Genomic DNA, 22966 nt, shown 5'->3' with positions numbered 1-22966 from the left:
CAAAAGGCCCAAAGATTTAAAGACTGTTTCCTCGTTGTGGGAACGATTCTGTGGGGAACTCCCTGTATGTGCTCTACTACTGTACTGATAGTATTCACACACAGAGGCGACAAAGCAAACGCGAGGCCCCGACTCAAACTGCAATTCATCCCCATGTGGATCCGACCATTCAGATCAGATGAGGTAATGCGCTGAGGTAATGCCTCGAAACATGCACAGTACACAGTTTACCTCTTCGGGATGTGCTGACCCCCCCAGGTAATGGAGGCCGTGTATTTGCCAGGACTGCTGGGTGAATACTCGTAGGAGAAGACGCCGTCCTGACTGGAGATCTGCTTCACCGGCACCTCGCTGCCCGCTGAACACAGACACAGGTGTCAAACAGAGGTATCAGGAGCAAGATCTCAGCTAAAAGGACATTCTGAACGTGGCAGGTGTAAAACTAGAGTAAATCTGATCGTCTTCTCTCACTACTGCTACAGAACCCTCAGGTTCCAGCGTCATCTCTCTGTTCAAAGCCTCTGCAGTGAGAGCTGTACTCACTGGGTCCTTTGACGGCCACCTTCAGGTCTCCACTGCCGGCATTCCTGGTGTCCACCTTGAAGTCCCCGATCTGTTTCACCCTCAACCCGGCGGGCTGGAGGCCGCGACCTGTCGCCCTGCACGCAGACGGCACGCAGGCTGGACGGACACACACCAAGTCGTGAAGAGACGTATTATGAAGATTATTACATTTGTAAGTGATGTTCAAACGACTCACCAGGTCCCACTTCCACACTGAATGGACTCTTGGGGACTCCCACCCCTCCAAAGGTCACGGTGACCGTGTGTGGACCGGCTTGAGTGGGCCGGTAGGTGCAGCGGTAGGTGCTGTCGCCCTTGTCCTCCATCATGACCTCCACACTGTTCTGGCGGCCCTGAGGGTCTCTGATCATGGCCGTCACGTCTCCTGTACCGGCTCCTAGAGACGACACGAGAAGTAGAGGGAACTTTACTCGACTCTGACAGCACAGCACCTACACTTACAGAGTCTGTGACTTCTCTCACCTGCCGTGTAGATGTCAAAGTACGTGGGTTTGTTGGCCACGTTTCCCACAGGTTCGAGTCCCGGACCCTTCACTGTGACCTTGGAGGCGTCGCCCAGCGCTTTGTCCACATTGACCTCAAACGGACTCTTGGGGATCTGCTGGCCTGCAAACAAGACCGTCACCTAGGAAAGAAAACATGAAACGATCCTGAGCCTTTAAATCAGATTTAATTGATTTATTTTAAAAACTTAATTTAGTCATTATCGATGTTTTATAAAAAGTTGAACTGAGTGAAGAACGTGACTTTTCTGGACACAACAAACTTTAAATGTGTCTAAATGCATTTTCTTTTATTCTCAGTTTACCTTGTGAGTTCCCATGACTTGAGGAACGTAGGAGACGATGTACGTCTTCTTGCTCTCGTTGGGCTCCGGCTTGAGCTGATCAACACAAACACACAGACTCATGTCATGAAACGTGTTCAAATCCTGGTTCAGGAGAAGTGTTAAAATATAAAAACGTGAAAACCACAGCAGCTCCGTCAATAAACAGCCGGGAAGACACATGTACCTCCTCTCTGCTGCCGTCCGGATGATCCAGATAGACGGTGACCTGACCCTGACCTGCACTGAATGTGTCCACGGTGAAGGTCGCAGGACGCAGCACCCTGTTCCCCGTCGGTTCGATACCTGCAGAAACAGAAACCGTCAACTTTAATCTTAGAAATAAGTTTATTTAAGTTTATATGAAGTTCACATGTTCATTGTTTTGTTCTGTATTACGTTTATTGATGATAATGTGCTAAATAATACTGATCAGTAAATATATTTGTAGGATCAAAATATCATTCTCAATAATCTTATTTAATTCAACTTATTTTTACATTATTCAAGCATTGTCTGGTTTTATAACTGCAATATTGTGCTTTGTTTTGTTTTTTTTGTCTTGTTCAGGTCTCCCATTATTCTTAAAAGATGTTGATCTGTTTCAGAACGGTCAAATTAACAAGTAAAGAAACATCTGAAGAGATTAATGAAACTATTAAAACTGGGTTCCAATGGAAGAAGAAGGTCATGTGGTCTGATGAGTCCAGATTTACACTGTTCCAGAGTGATGGTGAATCAGGGTAAGAAGAGAGGAGGGTTTATTATTACTGTCCTATTTTGAATCAACTTCATCATTAATAATCAATTTAAGAGTAAAATAACAGACCGAGTGTGTGTGGACATGTTTTATATCTAAACTATAGTTGTGAGGACATGTGAGGGTTCAGACTTAGAATTGGGTCCTCGCAATTCTAGTCCAACATGTGTGTGTGTTTTATTATATCAGATACGAGTGAGGTCCATTGTTCGGACGAACAGCTGCTCACTTCCCCACATTGTTGGACAAACCAGTGTTCCCAGTGTTCCCAGTGTTCCCATTACTGGAAACAACAGGTCACAAACACAAAAGCTTTGTGTAACTCGACAACAAGGTGACCTTTTAAAAAGGGTTTCGACAGCACAGCCCGGCAAAAAATATAAAACAACAGACGTATTAAAAATGATTAAATAACACATGAAACTATTTTTTAATAAAAATACATTAGAATTAAATCAGTACTTTAAAAAAAAAAAAAAAACACAAAATCTCAAAAGGACCAATAAGTACTCTGAGGCTACTGCAGTATTTACAAGTGCTCCTGTGATTTAGTCGAATTACTTATTCTAATTATATCAATCATTTCCCACATGATCAGACAGTTGTACAACATGTGGTCTGTACCTGGTCCATACGCTCGGGCCTTCTTGGGGTTAAGTTTGGGTTTGAGTGGAGCTCCTGGCTTCAGTTTGGCTTTAGGGAACTGAGACAAGTAGGTCATCACCGACTGTTCGTCCACACTGGGATCAATGATCTCCTCCGGAGCGATCACCTGCACACATACACACAATACGTCTCTAACCAATCAAAATAAACATGCGACCAGTTCGATGTTGAACCAAAGTGATATGAACGCCTCTCTAACGACTTCCTGGGAACTAATTTAGAACATTTCTTTTGCACATGGCTGCATCCTGTTGGCTTCAAACAAGAGTGTGTGAAAAACAAGCTTCAGTGCGTTTCCTTTGCTGTGAACAATCAGGAAACATTGACCTTTGACCTCTGGAGAAATGACAACACATAGCCGGGCTTCACGACACAGTGAAAACACAGGCAGCGTAGGATTCAAATGTCAGGTCATCTACATATTACAGTCTCAAATTTAGCGATCTATAAATTAAAGTTTCACGTCAGAGGATATCTGACCTGCGGGATGCCCAGCCACTCGTCAGCCAGCTGCATGGCTTCAGTGGCGTTCTCCACTGGTTTCACTGGATCCCAGGTCTCCCAGTCCGGACAAAGACCTAAAACCAGACCAAACAGGAGAAAAACGACACTGTCAACAACAAACAAATCTCAAAAGGAAAGTTTATTATAGAACAGTTTAATCCAAGTTACAGTGAGACATTCACAAACAATTTCCTAACACCTCACATAAGCAGCACCGATAGCTCGCGTGTGATAAATAAATAAATTAAGTGTATTTATCCAACTTCGAGTCTCGTACCGGGTGCACAGCTGTCCACCAGAGCTCCCAGCGCTTTGCCGTTCCTCCAGTCGTTGCTGAAGTTGGTGATTGGCAGGTCGGGGACTTTGTGTTGGATCCAGCCCAGCAGACGCTGTTTAGGTGTCTTTGACTCTGCCTGAACACAAAAACAACAACACTATTTCTAACGAGTACTAGTATTGGTGTATTCTTTATCTTAACTAGTAACTAAAGATAAATGTAGGAGAGTACTAAGTATTTCCCTCTGTACTGTAATGCCGTAAAACATATGAGTACAAGTACAAATACCTGAAACCTGTACTAATATAAATGTATTTATAATCATTAGTTGCAGCTGGATGTTACCTCCTCATCCTCGCCCTCCCACACTGGCATGGAGATGGAGTAGTGCAGAATCAGAGTCCAGACCAGACCCAGAATCAGCTTCAGGTTCCCATCCACGATGGCTTTAGAGTCTAGATGAGAGCAAGAGACACGTCTGAGGTCAGATTCACGTTCGGCTCGAGACAAAGTGATCAGGAGGAAAAATACAAAAACCAGAATGTGCAACAACAACATGAGAGTGAAATATTACAACTTGATTACAGCCATAAAGATTTTAATGCTGACGTCTATGTTTGCTCCACATGAAGCCTCGACCTGATTCGGCTTCTCATCCCACAGAATTCCAGTTAACGTCCGACACATCTGCTCCCAACTTACTGTGGATATAAACATGTTACCTCTTTCAGCAGAGCAGAACGGCGTGCAGCGGCATAATGTTTCTCATTAATCAGACATCACTGTACAGTACCAGCTGCTGCCTGATACCACACACACACACACACACACACGCACACACACACAATATTAGCTAATCTTCAGTTGCAGCACACAGAGTGAACCAATCCACTTATTTTTAATTCGTGACACTTTTATATCCTAATGTTCTGTTTTGTGAATGTAGAATTGGATTAAAAGTTGACGTGAAGATGGAGTGAAATATGTCAACTACTCGGCTTTTAAAAACACAGATGACCTACACTCCGTGCTGTCCTTGAATGCCTCACAAAGCCCAGACACAAAGGCAAGTCATGAAATATCAGATTTATGAGACTTCGTATTGGGTGTGGGGTCTTTTCAGAACAGTTACGTCTCACAGTCATTCAGCAGGAGAACAGGAAACATGAGAGCAGCGTAAACCTTCGACCTACAGTGTTTTTAATGCAGCGTCAGTATAGGAATGTTGAGGATGGCCTGAAGCAGCCTATGATTAAGAAATGCCACAAGCTGACAGGCGACAGGCAGGTCACACACCCACCACCACAGCCCCACCTACATGCTGGAGACTCAGGACTGACTTTTGCATCCCTTTTTCTGAACTTCACACGCCTACAGGTTGTTGCAGCACGCTCTGATCTCGACCGGATCCTGTTGCATCTCGTCTTGTTGTCATTTTAGCTACGTGATGACAGTTCAAACAATCACGTCATTCGGTAAATACACGGTCTGTGCTGCGTGATGTTGCACCACTGCTCATGTTCCTTAAAGCTTAAAACCACTAACTTTATATAAAATGTGCGGTGTTCACACCTTCACAGCTCAGTGTCGTGTTGCGTTCAGGTGAAATGAGCTGTTACAGTCTGTGAGAAACCATGTGATTCACCTGGTGAAGCTCCAGCTCTGCTGCTCTGGTCCAAACTTGTTTCAGCAGCTCAGGTTTAGGTGGAGCTTTGGGAGGTTGCCTCACCCATGGGTGACACAACACCGTAAATGACTGTGTGAGTGTGTGTGAGTGTGTGTGTGAGTGTGTGTTGTATGTGCGGAGAGGTTGCGACATGCTGCTTTCTACATTCCTAATCTCTCCCTCTCATGCCAGACTCATTTATCTCCATTTGCGTTTTTTTCCCTCCATCTATTTCAACACTCTTCACCCATTTGAACCCTTTTACTCGACGCCTGCTCGGTTTCGACGTCTCATTTCGTTCTGATCTCTTCGTGACTTTCTCTTCTCCATTTCCTCACTCCCCCCCCCCCCACTGCCATTCCTCTTCCCTCCTTTCTCTTTTCCTTTAGAGTTGCACCAACCACACCTGTGAGAGTCGCCTCTCAGCAAACATCCTGTCCGTGAGCGGCACCAGTCGGCAGCCTTTACCCTCCACACGTACGCAGCGAACACCACCCACAGCTGAGCTCAGCACTGATCAGTCGCTCTGCATGAAACTAACAAACTGCAAAGTCACACTATGACCTAGCTGGTTAGTTAAAGCATGAATTGGAAGCAAAATTAGATTCAAACCATTTCAAATAAACACATTAGAGGAACTCTGTTTACTTTAGTGTAGAGGTCCATTAAACCAGAGACGTTTCTATTTTTGACCACTCGCACAACTTCGATGGCTGAAGTCCAGTTTAAACAATGATTTTTTTTTTAAAGGTTTCTTTAAATAAGAAATGAAAAAGATGTTAAATTGTTGTGAGTGTTACGATTCATTTTTATGTTGATTATTAAATAAGTGGATAAAAATTATTTTTAGCAAACGCCTGTAAAAGGTTGAAAACATTACTTGTGGTGGATCAAAAGTCAGTTTCACTAAAAATCCATATTTTTATTCTGCTTTACTGTTTTATTATTATTTTATTATCCTGTTTTCTGGCGTCTTTTTTCAAACGGCTGCTCTCTATTCATTGAAATGTTATTTTAAACCCTAATTTATGGCTTTTTGCCCTTGAACTCAATTCAAAAAGTTCAGACACTGCATGTTAACACAGTTTTTTGAGTATCGAGGCCATCACCATGGCAGCCTATTGTTCACATAGGGCGACAATAAAGAGACAAAGAAACAGAGTGAGGGGGGGGGGGGATAAAAGTTAAAAGCATCTACTCGGATCCACAGACCGCAGCTCTCAGGTCCAGTGTCAGACTGTGTTTCAGAAGGTTTTAACTGCTCTAATAATCTGGTGCATTGTTTCCTGCAGCTAAAGCCTGATCTCTCGAACCTCCTCGTGTGACTGACTCACAGGTCTGGGTCCTAACGGTTCTGCACTCTGCTTATTTGGGTCACAGCAACGACAGCGGTCAGTTACTGAATCCCTGAGAACACAGATTTTTAGGTCTAAGTGAGAAGAACCGATGCACATTCAGGCTTCAAGTTCTGGATTCGATCCAAACATTACAGCCATAAATACTTCAGATCAGCTACCGCACACACCTTAACAGGTAACGCCAACACTATGAATCATATCCGTCACAGATTCAAAGAAATGATTGATTTTTTTAAAAACTGAATCCTGCCAAGTGCAGACTCCTGATGTTACGTAACCCTACACACACCGACCTCCTTCGTCAACTAGAGATCTGAGTATCAAATAAACCTGATCAAATGCTGACCTGACTCAGCGGGGGGCCGCATATTTACATCACTACACTGAATTAAGAGAAGGGACGAAAATTCTATTTACCAACTAATAACTTCTGCAAGAATCCTTCAGCTTTAAGTTGAAGGATTTCTTCTAGCTCTAGAACTCGACTCTTCTTCCCTCACAACAAAGTTCAACCACCTCCTTTTTTCCAATCTCAGATTTATTTGTCCTCACATTCATTCACAAAAGGTCCTTTTAATTCAGGCCGGATCTGCGTCAGATAAACTGCAACTGAACCACTAATCCTGCAGATACCTGCAGATTTGTTGACATGTTGCTATGGAGACACAACAGTGCCCAGACAACAACAACGCTAACGGGGAAGTGGGGGCTGGGAGGGTTCGAGTTTGCATTAGGAGACAAAGAATGATTGAGTGTGAACAAGGAGAAACGGAAAGTGGGAGAGGAGATAAAGCGCGAGTTTGTGTGTGGGCAAAGGTGAATCGGGCTGGAACAAAATGCCTTTCTTATCAGGCCGCCACACCCGCTGGAGGTTACGCAACAGGCCAGCAGCAAATTACACAAATACCTGCTCTGCAAACGAATAACCTACTAACCAAGTTCTAACGAGTCCAGTCGTGCATTATCAGACACGGACAAGTTTTTATTTTTAAACAGACGAAAACCAGCAAAGAACTGAATGGAAATAGTTTTTAATTCACGTCCTCTCGTCCGCTCTGGTCTACTTCCTCCTTCTTGCAGCGATACAAACACAGAATTCAGTCCAGAGTACACACACACACACACCCTGAGGTCCAGTCACACCCTGTCCACAGGCGAGAAAACCTCTGTGTGACGCGTAGTGAAGTCTTCATTAGGACAGTTCAAACTGAGCTTTTTACACATAGATGTGATGTTTAACGGTCATATCCAGCATCAACACAAACTTCCACCTACACTCACACCATCAACGCGTGACCACAAACATCCCATCTGGCATTTGAATTGTGGCGCCCCAAATATAAATCAGATATTTCTTGTTGTAACGGGAGGTTCTGTGCATCATGGTTCGATCAGAGCAAAGTGTTTTTGAGACGATGAATGAAGATGTACGTTAGAGGAGAGACAACAGACAAAGCTGAAATAACAGAACAGTGTGGCAGCACATCGGAGCTCTAATCCCACCTTAAACTGGCAGTGCATGAGCCGACTACCTTCCTCTGTCTCTTTCTCTTTTCCTTCCTTAGGAACAGCTGCTCCTGCACACCGCGACTAAATCACAGTCTCATAAACACATGTTCAGCTTCCTAACCAACAATTTACTACGGTACAGAACAATCGAAGCCTGAGGCAGATCATCACACTGATGTAAACGAACACATTACTGAATTAGCTGGAAGTTCTTAAGTCATTCAGGAGATACGCAAAAAACACTGGAGTGTACATCTGTGATGTTTGTATATGGAACAATTTCCTTTTTACAAAAACATGCAAATTAAGAAAACGACCTGCGTGAGTTCATCTCTTGATACAAATACACCACTTAAGAAAGGAAATCTCGTCACAAACACATATCACATGCTTGCACACATGCTCTAACCATGAACCACTTAAAGCATCATCTCTCCCCAAATTCTTGCACCACATACTCTAAAAGAACAACTAGCTACACATCAGTACTGAATCTCAGCAAGCAAAGGTTGAAGATGCTGCCTACAAAACTGGTCTTTGAGATAATCAGAGGTTCTGCTGTTGTAGATCTTATGACCCACACTAAGGTGTAATTGTACAGTTTTGTCCTTAAAAAGTCACCCAGGCTGTAAAAATGCTGTTTATCAATATGAACTCTAAGGTTCAAACCCAGCACAAATCATTAACTTTAACTTTAACTTTAACTAAGTGTATGAAGTGAAAATGCATTTTCCTGTGAAGCAGTCACCAGTTTCTGGTAACTCCCTTAGAATATAAAGGAGGAGGGGAGGAGAAGGGTCTTAACAGCACAGAACTAAATATGCAAAGCTCAAAGTTTATTAATCTACCAATGAAAACTGGTTAAGAGACATTATATATCCAGTCGCTATAATTAAAGAGACATTAAAAAGTTGGGGGAGGAAAACAAACTTGAAGCGGAAAAAGAGCACGATGAGGAAAGTGAACGTGGTCTCAGGAGGTACCTGCAGTGGTAAACAGGATGTAAAGCTCCCGTGTTGTTCATTCAGTAGGTTTGACCCATGATACACACACATTCCTAAACAGTGAGATCATAACAGCAGCCACCCACCCCCCAGTTCAACACACACACACACACACCTCAACACCCCCTTCCCTCCGAGGACCCAGTGGATGATGGCAAAGGAACAAAAGCCACAAAACACAGCCCAGTCTCTCAACATAATTCAACAAAGGCTCAATTTAAACAACCATAAACACACTGAGCAGAGTCAGCAGCCTCTTCTAACCACCGTCAAGTCTGTTAATAACATTTTTCACTCAACACACTGTTAAAAACACACTGAACACAAACAGCTGTGACAAGACTGCTGCTGAAAGACGGACATTTATTAGACAGATGATAAAGACGATGGTCATCATCTAAGAACAAGTCAGACCAACTGTCGGGTGAAAAGGTCGATTCCACCCTGATGAGTTTCAAATATCTGAATAAAGCCAGAAAGTTAGTTTAACTTACATTAACATTTAGTCACTTTTATCCAAAGCGACTTACAAGGTGCTTTAGGAAGAGCCGTTTCTGTTTCATGAGGTGTAAATGAAAGATTTATTTAATCTTGCAGAGAAAGTTGTGGAAGAGTTCTGTTTTCAACAGGACTTTGAAAGGTGAGAATGAGGCTGTTGAGCGTGCAGAGGTGGGTAGAAGACATTGTTCGCTTGCAGAGTGCAGTGGACAGGAGGGACTGTAGACCAGGATGAGGGAGTTCAGGTAAACAGGCAACAGTCAGGGCTTTGAACCTGATGCTGCAGCTACAGGAAGCCAGTGCCGAGACCTGAACAGTGGTGTGATGGGGGCTTTTTAGATCATCAAAAATGAGATGTGCTGCTGCATTTTGGATCATCTGGAGGAGTTTGATGGAACAGATTAGTTCAAAAACACTGTGCTTCGCTCTGAGCTGCTGATCATGACTCGTGTGTCTGGTTGTAATCAGAATCAAAACCTTTAACACATTCATGTACACATTCTAGAGGTACAACAACAACCAAACAGCAGCTAGAGTGACAGCTGCGGGGAACAGAACTGGGTGTTTAATATGGACCAATAAGAGGGTGTATTATTTCTGTCTATACAGTATTACTTGTTTTTATGTTTCATCATCTGTGAGTGTGTAGTAACATTAGCAAAGTTCACAATATGAACATAAAAACAGACAAGTCAACTTTCTCAAAAGGAAGGTGAAGAAAGACATTTAATCTGGACGTTTCCACTGTTTCCAATCATTTGCAAAGCTTCACAATAGCTAAACTAAGCTACCGTTAAAATGACAGATTAAAATCCACGTTCTCTACAGAGCTAAGGTTGGATCAGAGTCTTTCCTCGGGGCCTCATGTCGGCACTACCGAACTGTGGCTCCCGCTGATGACATCGCTGCATGATGCATCGCTTAACAGTCACATGAGTCACGAATCAGCAGCTCAGAGGGGGTGATCCCACCAAACAACCCAGATTACAGACAGAGAGAAGAAGGTATGAGGCTCGTAATGTCTTTGATTTGGTTAATGAGGGGAAAGCAAGAAACAGAATCCATGTCAGTCTCTCTCTTTAATCTGGTCACTGGTTGAAGTCGAACAGCTGCAGAGATGAAGCGAGGGAAAGATCAAAGACCAAGAAAAACTCGCTCTCATGTCTTTCAGACTTATTCACAAGATATCAAAGAAGTGAATGAACCATGGAAAAAAAAAAAGTTTTCAAAATATGTCAAATGAAAAAAGTCTGTAGAGTTTCCCAACCAGCATCTAGGGACAGTCAGGAGTTCACAGATATGTTCCCAGTCTAGATCTAAACCCCTTTTAGACAGAGGTGCTGTTACGTTGACCCTTCTTTATGAGGTCTTAGCTTATTTATACTGAACTCTAACAAAGTCAGTAGAAAGCTGTTAGAGCCGTGACATTCAACACGACATCCAGGATAACGTAGAACACACACATCTGAAATACAGTCCATACTGAGAGAGACTCTCATCCAGGATCCAAAGGTGTTTTTCAGTGACACCTGGACTTGGTTTAAGTTCTTGAAGAACTTTCACCTGTCATCCAAAGAGCTTCATCAGTTCCAGTCGCTGAACATCTTCCAATTCTCCAACCAAGTGAGTTTTTGCTACTTGTGCACGTCTACAACACGATTCAGACGCACGCGTTGTGTGCAACGTGCTGCTGATAACAGATTCCTGCAAGTAACAAGTGGACGAACATTCAATAAGAAATGAGCACGCACACAACACGTAGCTCAGCAGTAAGCAGAGGTTTGTGGCCTCCGCCTTCGCCAAACATTTGCACATCAAAACAGACCCTTCAGCATCTCCCAGTGTCTCCTTCAGTGTACGACACAAACACAAAGCACATATCCGAATGTGAAGAATCATTTACAACAACTTTGAGTCCATATTGTGTCAGAAATTCTGTCTCTTCAACACCGTACGTGCACGAGTCTCCCAGAAGAGAGAACACGTCACACAAAACGCCTCTTCCCTTTGTACATGCTGGGTTCATATGGTAAGGGTAAGGAAAGAAAATACCTCACGACAGAAACATCTTTCAAAAGTAGCCTGAGGAGTTTGTTTGTCTGGTGCAAATATAAGAACGAACACAGAGGCGACGGATTACAAGTTCCTGTCACTGGTTTCCCTCTGATCCGATGTTGGACAGTTGGTGGTTTGAGACGGGTTTTCATAGCTGGTTTTATTTTGGTGAATGCACAATGTCCTATTTGCAGGAGGGCGCTTTGTTTATACAGCTACACTCCAACATGCTAAAGTTGGGACTGTACATGTGGTTTGGTGAACGTAAACATAATGTGTGTTTATGTTCAGTGTGTGTGTCTTTTCTGAGTTACAGCCCAAACAGCACGCATACAGAAGTGCCACAGCTGAGTGGTATCTGATGCAACCAGGAGACAAAACCAGAATTAAACATATAATATACAAAAACACATCAATATTAAATTGTTTTTTAGTAGGAAGCCAGTTGAGCTGAAAGACGACTGACACAAACAAACTGCAGCAGAAGACGTGAAATCATAGGAACCACAAGAGAGCGGAGTAACCAGCACGTTACTGACCTGTCATTAACACACACACACACACACACACACACACACACACACACACACACACACACACACACACACACACACACACACACACACACACACACACCTGGCATTACGTCTGCGTACATAAACAGGACACACACTGACAAACACACTGCAGCGTTTAGCCTTGTATGACCTCGCCCTGCTGGTTCCCAGGCTATGATGTCATCAGAACCAGACCAGCCATGTGGTGAGGAAGAGGAGGAGGAAAAGAAAGAGAAGAGAAAAATAAAGACAGAAAATAGAATTTCATATGAATTTTTACATAACCACATGTATGTGGTGGTTTCTGTTCAAATACTAAAACATTAATAGCTCAAAGTAGTAAAAACTAAAGTATTTTTGAATCTAAAACTCAACAAAAACGTAAATTATTAAAAGGAAAACCACCTGCATATACTGTATTTTGATCATTATTCAAGACAATTTGTTGCTTCCTGTGTCTTCTGTGTTAAACCTAAATATTCAAAACACTGCTCTCGGTTCTTATGGTGCACATTTTGGCCACAGCAGGCACCGGTTTTCAGCACCACACACAGTCTACGTTCACATCACAGGACTTAATCCTCAATTCACACATTTTTTAAGTCAGATTAAATCTTTTTGTGCTGATGATTCACATTGATGCATGGACATAATTAAAATGTGAGCAACAACCAGCTCATTTGTATAAAATCAGCTCAGTCAGCATCGACTCCTTCAACAGAAGCTTCTCCACAAACTGAATCTGATCGTTCTTGAGTTATTCAGTCGCCCGTATCTCTTTTTATATTTATATTTAGTGGACTGTGAGGAGCCACTGCAGACTGATGACAGACAATTTGCACATGTGCAGAAAATAAACTTTCTGACAGCCATCACATTGACAATGATTGGACAAGAACGGATCTTAGACCACAAATGAAAACAATGCAGATCTGACTTTTAAAGACTCTGGGCCACTTTAGCATGTAATAGGAGCTGATAGAGACCAAAAACAGATTCAAATAAGTGTGAATATTAGATTTAAACGCATCATTTGCATCTTATATTTTAGTCTTCTGCTTCCCCAAATGGTTAGTGCAGATTTACACGAAGAACAATCGACTTCTTTATTCACTGATCAGAAAAAAAGTAGCAGAAGTAGAAAATGGGAACTATGAAGAAATAAATGAATACATCTAAATCTCTATATGTACGGAGATAAATAGATAAATGGAGAGAGAGAAAACATGAGGGGGACGAGAAGAGCAGCGTTTCAGATGTTTGTTGCTGAGCCAGGCTGCAGGAGGTTCACCGCTGAGATTATCACTCGACAGGGCTCAATAGACCGCTGCAACCACAACCACACACGCCAGGCTTTGTATAGCTGTGGGGACATTCGCTGTCATAATGCATCTCTTAGCTCCTTAACCATCACAACTAAAACGCCCAACCCCAACCCCAAGCTCAGCCTAATTCCAGCCTTCAAACCAAGTCCTAACCCTCAAACAGGCCTTTGAAGCCGTCTCTTAACTGAACCCATCCTCAGCTCACAACTCAACACTCAATACAACTGATGATGAGCTCGGCGTGTGTGTACGTGTCTCTATAGGTGTGTGTGTACATTTCAGTGTTAAACTGTCATTTGGGCCGTTTGGGGATTAAAAATAAAGTTGTGATGGGTAAGATTTGAATAAAGAGACAGACAGGCCGACAGCTCATTATCCCGACTGTCTGATGATCATCAACCAAATATTTAATGAGCAGTGACTGTTCTCAACTCACCAACTGAGTCATGTCTGCTCCATCTCCAACCAGACAGCAGGTGTGTGTGTGTGTGTGTGTGTGTGTGTGTGTGTGTGTGTGTGTGTGTGTGTGTGTGTGTGTGTGTGATTACGTACTCCACCAGATCACAATGACAGTGACACAATGGCAACAATTCAGAGCGTCGACTGGTGATGACAAGGCAACAAAAGGCAGGTGTGTGTGTGTGTGTGTGTGTGTTACTAGTTCTATTTGTTTGCTTTTCTGCCACGACTCATTAAAATGTGCGTCTACCTCCACTGTATGTAAACAGCTCGAAACCAGAACTACACTGAACCACCAGGGTTCATTTGTTAATTACACACATCTTCACCAACTACACTCTCTAAAATAAATCTACCAACTGCTCAAACGCCAATTAAAACATCATCTCGTTTGTTGAACCTGAATAAAAACATTAATGTGAGTATGTTAGGTGCTGCTGTGAGCGTGTAATCAGAGGAGACTCCACAAAATCGAGGCCAAATAACTTTTATCACCACCCCAGTGTGTTTGGATTAGGACAGACTCTCTACAGACATAAACATGTGTCCACTTGGACGTCTGCAGCCTCTTCTATGGATTCACCCTCGGAGAGTGAATGAAAGTATGAATTAGCCTGGTGAGTTTTAGAGTTGCTAGGTGAGAGAAACAGAAAATGTCCTTAATCGTCACCAGGTCTGTTACCTGTGCAGAATTATTCTATTGTTTTTAGAAAAGGGATGTGAACAGCTGACACAGTCACAAACACGTCGGGTCACGATAAGAGGAACGTCTACATCATTTAACAAATATTGGTTACGTGGTGGAGAGGATGTTTTCCTAGTGTTGTACTGAGGTTTCAGAAATCATAAGTGATGTTAATTTGTGAAGATCATCTCACTGAACACCACGTGTATCATAAACTTTAGGGTGTCACATTACTTAGTGTTGCAATAATCTAATAAGCAGTGACAAAATCTCCTCGGGTGACTTACAAAAAAACAAAAAAACTAAACGGTGTGCAGCACAAAGACCTCTTTCACCAAATCATGCCAAAGGAAAAAAGATCTATGCATAATTTAAATATTTGATCATTAACGGTTAAAGTCGACCTCCTGTAAAAAACGTATCTTAAGGTGGACTTCAGATGGTCTTTGTTCCTTTAAGCTTCACACGGGGAAGCAAGAAAGGAGCTTTCTCTGCAGAGAGGTGTGTAAACCTATATCCCAGCTTCTCTCATGTTACCCTCTGTAGCTACAGTACACACAGACTGTGTGTGTCGTGTCTCACACACACAAAATACAGGCCGTCTAGTGTCGGACGGGCACAGAGTGAACGATAAACACCACCAAACTTTATCTCTGTGTATACATTAGACATCTTCAAGGTCGAGATGAACCAGAAATAGTCCTGTGAAGCAGCAGGAGCACAAAGCATGTAGAAAACTAAATTAAAGGGAGACGTGGTACAAACACAGAAATCTAATTCAGAAAAACATGGCACACGGTGGCCTTAATGAAGAGTTCTGTGTTTCAGAACACGATTCAATGAGCAGAAAACCTCCTCCTCCTCCTCCTCCTCTTCCTTCAAGATGAAATGAAAGTCTTCTTCATAATCAAACCTACATTTACACCAACCTCTGATAACTGTGGAAAAAACATTTGCAGCATTTCCATGGTTCACAGTAACCACACTCCCACAACAACATCAGGATCTCTTTCGTATTCTGGTTTCATGTTTGGGATTCTGCAGGAAACATCGCATCAGCTCATCCAAATACAAGAGAGATGAAGAGGATTGTTTAGATCCTCCACTGCCATCGTTTGTGGTGGAAAACGCCACCAGGCATTCTTATCAGCGTCGAGCAGTTCTAGTTTTGACCTTACTGGAAGCGACAGGAGCTGTGATCTGGTCGTGATTAACAATCTGGTTGCGGTTTGAAAACTGTGATCATCTCGACAGAGGCAGCAACCTGAGAATCTGGACTTGAGAACCCGTGTCACGCGGACGTTTATGTTCTTTAACCAGATGACACGGTTTGGTTGAGCTACGTCAACAACGCCTGTGGTAAGAAAACAAAAAACAAAGAGCAGAGCAAAGGCCAGAACCACGAATGTGACAGCAGCTATGATGGTTTATTTTCTCCCGGACGAGGGAAACTGAAGAAGTGAAACAGACGAAAGGGAGAACAAAACACTCGAGAAACAAACGGGTGAGTGTGACGAGTAAAGGAGACGTGAGAGCACGCGGCCAACTCAAACACTCGTACAGACACGGAAGATGTTTGCGTGTAATTGCACATTATAGAGTCTTTACGGCTCCAAGTCCCAGTGAGATGAAGGGAATGAAAACAACTAATGATCTCTGCACTTCAGTGCAGTCGTTTGGTTGAATTTCTTTTTGTTTCTCAATCATCTCATGTTTAAACGTCCTTTAGACTGACAGTCTTAAACTGTGTATTTTCATTAATCAGCATGTCATTTGGTACATGATGGATCGAGGTCTCCACAAACATTTGTACACGAGGATTAATTTAAAGGACCTTTATGACTCCTTCACTTTTTCCCTCCACAACCACCAACAGGTCAAAAAGCTCCTGTGAAACCTCTCAATATCAATTACGTCTCTCCTAGATGTGGGCGACGGGTCTGTTTTCTGTCAGAGGAGACCTTCAGCACGTCCATCTCCAGCTCAAACATGAGCGATGCTGTGAGTTCACTGCTTCTCTTGTGGTCAAACTCTACAAAGGACATTGTAAGTTTGTCCAAAGAGCTATAATCAGAAGTTATGTGCGGCCGGAGAAGCTGGCAGAGCAGCGTAAACAGAGCAGATATCACGCGCTGTCTCGAAGCGACGGTCGTCCTCAGCCTTTGGAGAACGTTTTTGGTAATGAAGGAACATGTCACCGAGTGCAGCGGTGCGGTGTTAGCAGTTATGGAACAACACAAACAAGACAAATCAGGTTCTGCCTTTGAGAACGAGGTGTAATTCATCGTTGGCTTTAGTCTGTGTGTGTTGAACTAAACAAAAATATAGAAAACCACGGGTCTTATCCTTTAATCATTCTGAGTCATGACGATCCTGTAAACTCTGGTGGCTCCACACAGGCTCTAACTATTCACATCATTGTTTGTGGGACTCATGACTCAAGGTGTCCAACACAACCAGCTATAGTCTGTTTAACCTAAAGGTACAATGTGCAGCTTACGCAAGTGTAGCATGAGACTAAATAAATCCACAGTATCAATTAGAATAAATAAGAAACTTCACATTAACATGCAGATTGCACTTTTTTCTGTCACCTCCTTCTTTTCATTTCCTCTACACCTCCGTCTTTGTTTCTACACCGATTGTTCTTCATCGTGACCAAAGTGCGAAACAATGTCGCTCCATCAGTATCAGCTGAATATTTTCTTACATCCAGTTTCTGTAAGACTTTCACTGCCTCCGTGTTGGAGACAAGTTGGACAACTTGTCCAAAAACTGACGATCATGTGGTACTGTACATTACAATCAGTGCAGGGGAAAGGAAACTGTTTTGAGGGAGAAAGAACTGAATTGAGAGTGAGCAGGGTGAGATGCCACATTTCCACTGTGTTTTCTACTTCTGTTCTGTTTCTGTTCATTAATTAGCCCATTGTACCCTCTTCTTTGTATTTTTGTCAGTCAAAGTAGCTCTAATCTATCTTTTTTGAGGTCATCAAGGGTTCACATACTTTTTCCACTAGCACAATGAGGTTTTTATGGTCATTCTCAATGAAGACATGAACGATCAGAATTTATTGTGTTATTATTTTAAGCACATTGTTGTTGTTAATACTCTTTATGAAGATCAAATCACATTTTAGGACAAATTAATTCCACATTTTAAAAGAATATATTAGGATATACTGTAATAGATATTAGACAATTTAGTTATCTGGATATTTTATTTAAGATAAGAACGACCTAGATTCTGTGATTTATTTGACCTGTGACTCTTGAACTGCCAGATGAGGAATCTTAAAACCGTCCTGTGCGAAAGCGAAAGAGTGATAGAAATCACAGATGAATAATAAAAACACCTTAGTAACAAACAAACAAACAAACAATAAATAGAAACCAACATGTCTCACACACACTCTCTCACACACACACACTCTCTCACACACACACACTCTCTCACACACACACACACTTTAATTCACTGTCTTTCTCTTTCGGGCACTCGTTTCCATGGTGCTGTGCGTCAACAACAGTCTCCATCCGGCTCACTGAAGTCTGACAGCTGATGGATGTTTGGTTTCAGTCTAACAGGATCGTGTGCGTGTGGTTTCTGGTGCAGGTCGGCAGCAGCCGGTCAGTTAATAAGTCACAGAAACAGAGAGCGGGTCGGCACTGATTACGCATGACGTCATGAACCGCCTGCTCTGGATGTGACCGGACTTTAAGACCAAGGTTACAACAAAGTAGGACTTTCATTATTGAACAATCACTTTCAATCCCATTCACAGACACTCTGTCTGCTTGGTAAACAGATACTTCACACACCGTTTCACTTCCTGCACGTGGAATACATCTTCTCTGCTGTTATGTTGGTATGAGGGCAGTTTTCTGACTTCATCCTCACGATAAAGTTTTCCTGCAGGGCGTTCATGCAGCTCTGGGTCTGTACACAGCCTGAACACTGTTTCCTTCCCAGCTTTAAACTCATGTTATACATGAATGATTGTCCAAGTTACGACAAAGAGTTGAGTTTCACTCTTTAAAAACGTAGCCTGGAGCCAAAGCAGGTCAACTATGTGTGTAGGAGTGATACGAAGAGGTCACACAGACCCCGCTGATCCTGTTGTCAGTGTTTTCACCTGACACAGCAGCAGGTCAATTCATTTCAGGCAGCTTTAAACCTGGAAGATAAGTTTAGGGGAAACGAGCACGGCGACGGCTCGGTGGTTGGCACTTTGTGGTTTCTTGCTAGGTTGTTTCTCTGAAAGCCTCGCAGCCTGTTCCAGTGGATGGGTCTAATTGCTAGTGGTTTTGTGTGCTTTATTGGCCTGTGAGGGTTTAAACTTGCAGTATGTGATTATTTTGGCCACTTGGAGACAGCGGAAACAACCCATGAACACAAAACTGACATAAATCACGTTTTAAGTTTCTATGTTGAACAGAGCAAACAGCTGTTTATTTATACATCCAGCAGTTCCCATTCATTTGGAGTCTAACGAAAGTCTAATATTCACTCTTTTAGCTTTGTTTGGTCTCTTTAGCTGTTAAATCACCATGTTCACCAGCTAATCTCTAACTGCGTCTGTGCTGCTGAGCAGTTCGTGTACACTGTTTCTTTGGAGCCTTTTGTCTTAAACATCCTGCCTGCTGCATCCATCTTATTACCTTCATGCATTTTTTTGATTCTTTTTATAAAAAATATGATTCATAGCAGCTTTAAACGCCATCTTTGTTGACACACAGTTTCATCAGTACAAACATTATACAACACCGGTATTTTAGCTTCTATACCACTTTTACTGTTTGGTTCAATCTCTTTTATCCCCCCAAACTTTTCCAGAAAACAAGCTGTGATAAATCCTACGAGCATTACTTATCCAACAACAAACGGGCTCTAAACAACGTTACAGACTAGGCTGGTGACACTGTGGAGCTAAAAGCCAGGTATTTCTTCCAGAGCTACTTCAGGTGCCTCACTAACAACTCTCACTGCTCTAATAAAGCGTCTTTATTCAGGTCTGCTCCGACTCCGTTCAGCTACAGTTGAGCTGAAGCCAATGACCAGCTTTTTATTCAGCAGAAACTATAATAGTCTGTTTCGTGTTCTTCTACTACCTAGATTTACTTACCCATTTTCAGGAGGACGCACAAGTAACAGCTAATAAATACGACGTGTACAAGCTGATTATTCTGGCAGCTCAATTTGTAAAAAGGTACTAATAATAAATCATCATAAACTAAAAGTCATATTCTGATTAACTAATTGAGTAATTGACCACCAGTCAACACACACACTGAAATCACTCTCCACAGCACACCTGTCTGAACAAGTGGGTGGACAACACCCTCATTATACAACACTGCAGATACACAAGTGTTGCAATGTCAGCATGATACGTCTGAGCTGCAACACCAACTCCACACCCTCACTGTGAAGTTCACCGAGGGATGACTTCACTCTGATTTCATGTTTCAACTGGTCTTTATTATATCTACCTTTGATGAACGCCACAGTACTTTTTACATTATTCATGAACTGAGACTTCTTTTCTACTTAAAGGTCAAACTTTGATGCATTAAAGGTGCATTCAGATTTTGCAAGTTTTATCCCACAACTACTTAAATGTTGACTCACAGGTGACAGTGATTATCTCCTCTGAAAACATCTTAACAGAACTAAATCAATGTTTCATATATTACAAGTGTTTACAAAGTCAGTCTAAAAACAAACATTAAAAGAGGCGGCTGCTGGTCGTTATTCAGATTTCCCAGGAGGCAATGAAAGCAGCAGTGTGGAGGAACAACCAGCGTGTCTGAAATTCAACAAACAAACAGCAGAAGAGAGACGGAGGACTGAAAATGGAGACTGCATGAAAAGTGTTAAATCCTTAATTGCACACTAAAAATATTTGTCCGCTGCCTCGGTGTGTGTTACAGCAGGGCCCCACACCTCAGCTAATCATTAACACACACACACACACACACACACACACCTGTAGGTATAAAGGCGGCGCTGAGATCACTTTGTCTGACACCAGAAAACATCTTTCCCACGCGCTCTCTCCCTCCCCCCTCTCTGGATGTCTGGGCCTCTTCCTGTCATCCAGGTGAGGTATCTGACAAACCAACGTCACCTGTGTACGTTTACTGGACGCTTTCCAACATGTCCAGACTCCAGCTTCTCCAACTCTGACTCACTGCAACTTATAAAGCACCAAATATTTGACATGTAATATCATAAATATGTTGTTTTTCTTCTTCTTTTAATGTGACACAACAAGCACCAAGCCTTCCTGACAGTGAAGTCATTGTTTAACACAATATAATTTTTATGCACATTGTACATGTAATTTTATTTTGTGTGTTTTTGTTTTTAATTTGTGTCGAGTGCAGCCCAGATGATGTCTTTTAGTGCAAACATGAAGTATGAATGGTTGTTATTAGGCTGAGTTACTGTAGAAAGAGTGAACTAGAACTGGCCTATGACATGAAAATACCCATTACAGCATTACCATGTTCAACAGCCCAACATGATGTGTTCAAGTGTCCGGAGTAAATTAAAGAAAGCTAATTAATGATTATACAAAACAAAGATAATCAGTAAACAGTGAATGGTTGTCAACTGTTTTCTGATCAGACTTAATGATTTGTTCATCACTAAAAACTGAAACAGCAGCTCTGCCACCGTGTGTGTGTGTGTGTGTGTGTGTGTGTGTGTGTGTGTGTGTGTGTGTGTGTGTGTGTGTGTCCCACCCAGCCAGTCATTTCCTCTCGACTGTGGAAAATCAAACCTCCACAGTTTTACATCACTCAACACGCGCTGACCTCAGCTCACTCCCATCATCAAACACCGACCTCAGTGACTCAGGACGCTTTCACGCTCGGCCCACATCACTTTACTTCACTGCACTTCGTTTCACTTCACTTCACTTTTGCCTGAATCAAAGTTTATTCGGACAATTTAGGACATTTGATAAAGTATAAGACTGTGTGTTGAACCCAGACCCATCGGTCCTGGTCTGGGTTTAAAGGGAACTCTGGTGCCACCTGAGAGCCTCACAAAAACAGTCCATGAACTCAGTTGTGCTGAGGAACGGGAATATTTAAGCTCTGTCCCAATACAAACATTTGTGTGGTGTATTTTTTTTTTATTTTTGGGAACTGCTACGGAGCCAATAAAGACCCAAACCGTGTGGAAGTTTCTGACTACATTCACATTACAAGCTGGAGTCTCTCTCTTTTACCACACTGCGAGATGCTGACCCACCACATCAGGACCGATGACGACAGACAACGTGTGCACCGAAGTCAGACATTAAAAAATAAATGAATCCTGGTCCGACAGCTGTCGCATATGAATTGGACCCAGGGCCGCGCCTGAAACTGCTCCAGATCTGATATGATGAAAATCGCATCGGGTTTGTTCACATCTCTGTCAAAACCAAAACATCAGATCCGAGTCTCTTCAGTTTCAGCTGCAGTGTGAACACAGTCCAAGTGACTCACATATCAGATCTGGGACAGTTTCATTTGTGGTTTGACATCTGATTAATATGCGATCTGGCTCTGCAGCCTGTCGCCATCGCTCAACGTTGGCTCCTCGCCGCCGGCAAAAACGAGCACACAGAGGAGAGTTTCATGTTTAAAGTTTACAGTGTGTTGGTGTTGGTAGCTGAATGGTTACAGAGCAGCAGCACGTCAATATTTATGGAGAAGCCAAGTTCAATTTAGGGTTAGATAAATCTCACTAACAAACAGGACTAAAAAACATCCCAATTAAGCATTAAGGACTGTAATGTGACCATGTCGGAGCTCACTGGGAAACACTGTCGATTACACCAATACAAACACTTCTCATGACACTACTGAGCCCTAACGATTGAACCAACAACAACAAATTATGCTGCAGCCTGTTTCACACAACAGAGCTTAAACACTGCTAACCAGTCATCGAATGGTCAGTGAACATGCCACATAACTGCAACGTCCCCGGTTGGGGTCTGGCTTTGGACCTTCATTGCATCTCACACCCTCTCTCACAGTCATTATTCTTATCAGGCCTGCTAAGAAGAGCAGAGAATTGTTCGAGGACTCCTTCACATCCGTTATTATTAATCTTTTTCCTAAAATCAGCCCTCAGGCGCACAGCTGCCAGCAGCTGGATCGGTGTGATTCAGCAGACTGTGTCAAATTGTTGGATGCACTCCCTCTCAGGGGAATTGTGCATCAAGTGGT

At 42.6% G+C, this 22966-nt stretch overlaps 1 protein-coding gene across 1 annotated transcript in view; it reads right to left on the bottom strand.

The window, feature by feature from the left end:
• LOC113154305 (filamin-B) overlaps positions 1 to 22966 on the bottom strand; it is a 49805-nt gene that overhangs the window by 24717 nt on the left and 2122 nt on the right. Inside the window, exons 2-11 of the mRNA XM_026348413.1 lie at positions 3964 to 4073; positions 3619 to 3754; positions 3318 to 3415; positions 2796 to 2943; positions 1599 to 1717; positions 1394 to 1468; positions 1048 to 1210; positions 761 to 961; positions 544 to 681; positions 232 to 358 (exon numbers count right to left, since the gene is read on the bottom strand). Coding sequence (XP_026204198.1) covers positions 232 to 358; positions 544 to 681; positions 761 to 961; positions 1048 to 1210; positions 1394 to 1468; positions 1599 to 1717; positions 2796 to 2943; positions 3318 to 3415; positions 3619 to 3754; positions 3964 to 4073 — 1315 coding nt within the window. The remainder of the gene's footprint in view (positions 1 to 231; positions 359 to 543; positions 682 to 760; positions 962 to 1047; positions 1211 to 1393; positions 1469 to 1598; positions 1718 to 2795; positions 2944 to 3317; positions 3416 to 3618; positions 3755 to 3963; positions 4074 to 22966) is intronic.

The sequence above is a fragment of the Anabas testudineus genome, chromosome 5, assembly GCF_900324465.2.
Source record: "Anabas testudineus chromosome 5, fAnaTes1.2, whole genome shotgun sequence".
Taxonomy (NCBI): domain Eukaryota; kingdom Metazoa; phylum Chordata; class Actinopteri; order Anabantiformes; family Anabantidae; genus Anabas; species Anabas testudineus.
Note: the sequence above shows the minus strand (reverse complement) of the source record. Positions and strands in the feature narration are given on the sequence as shown.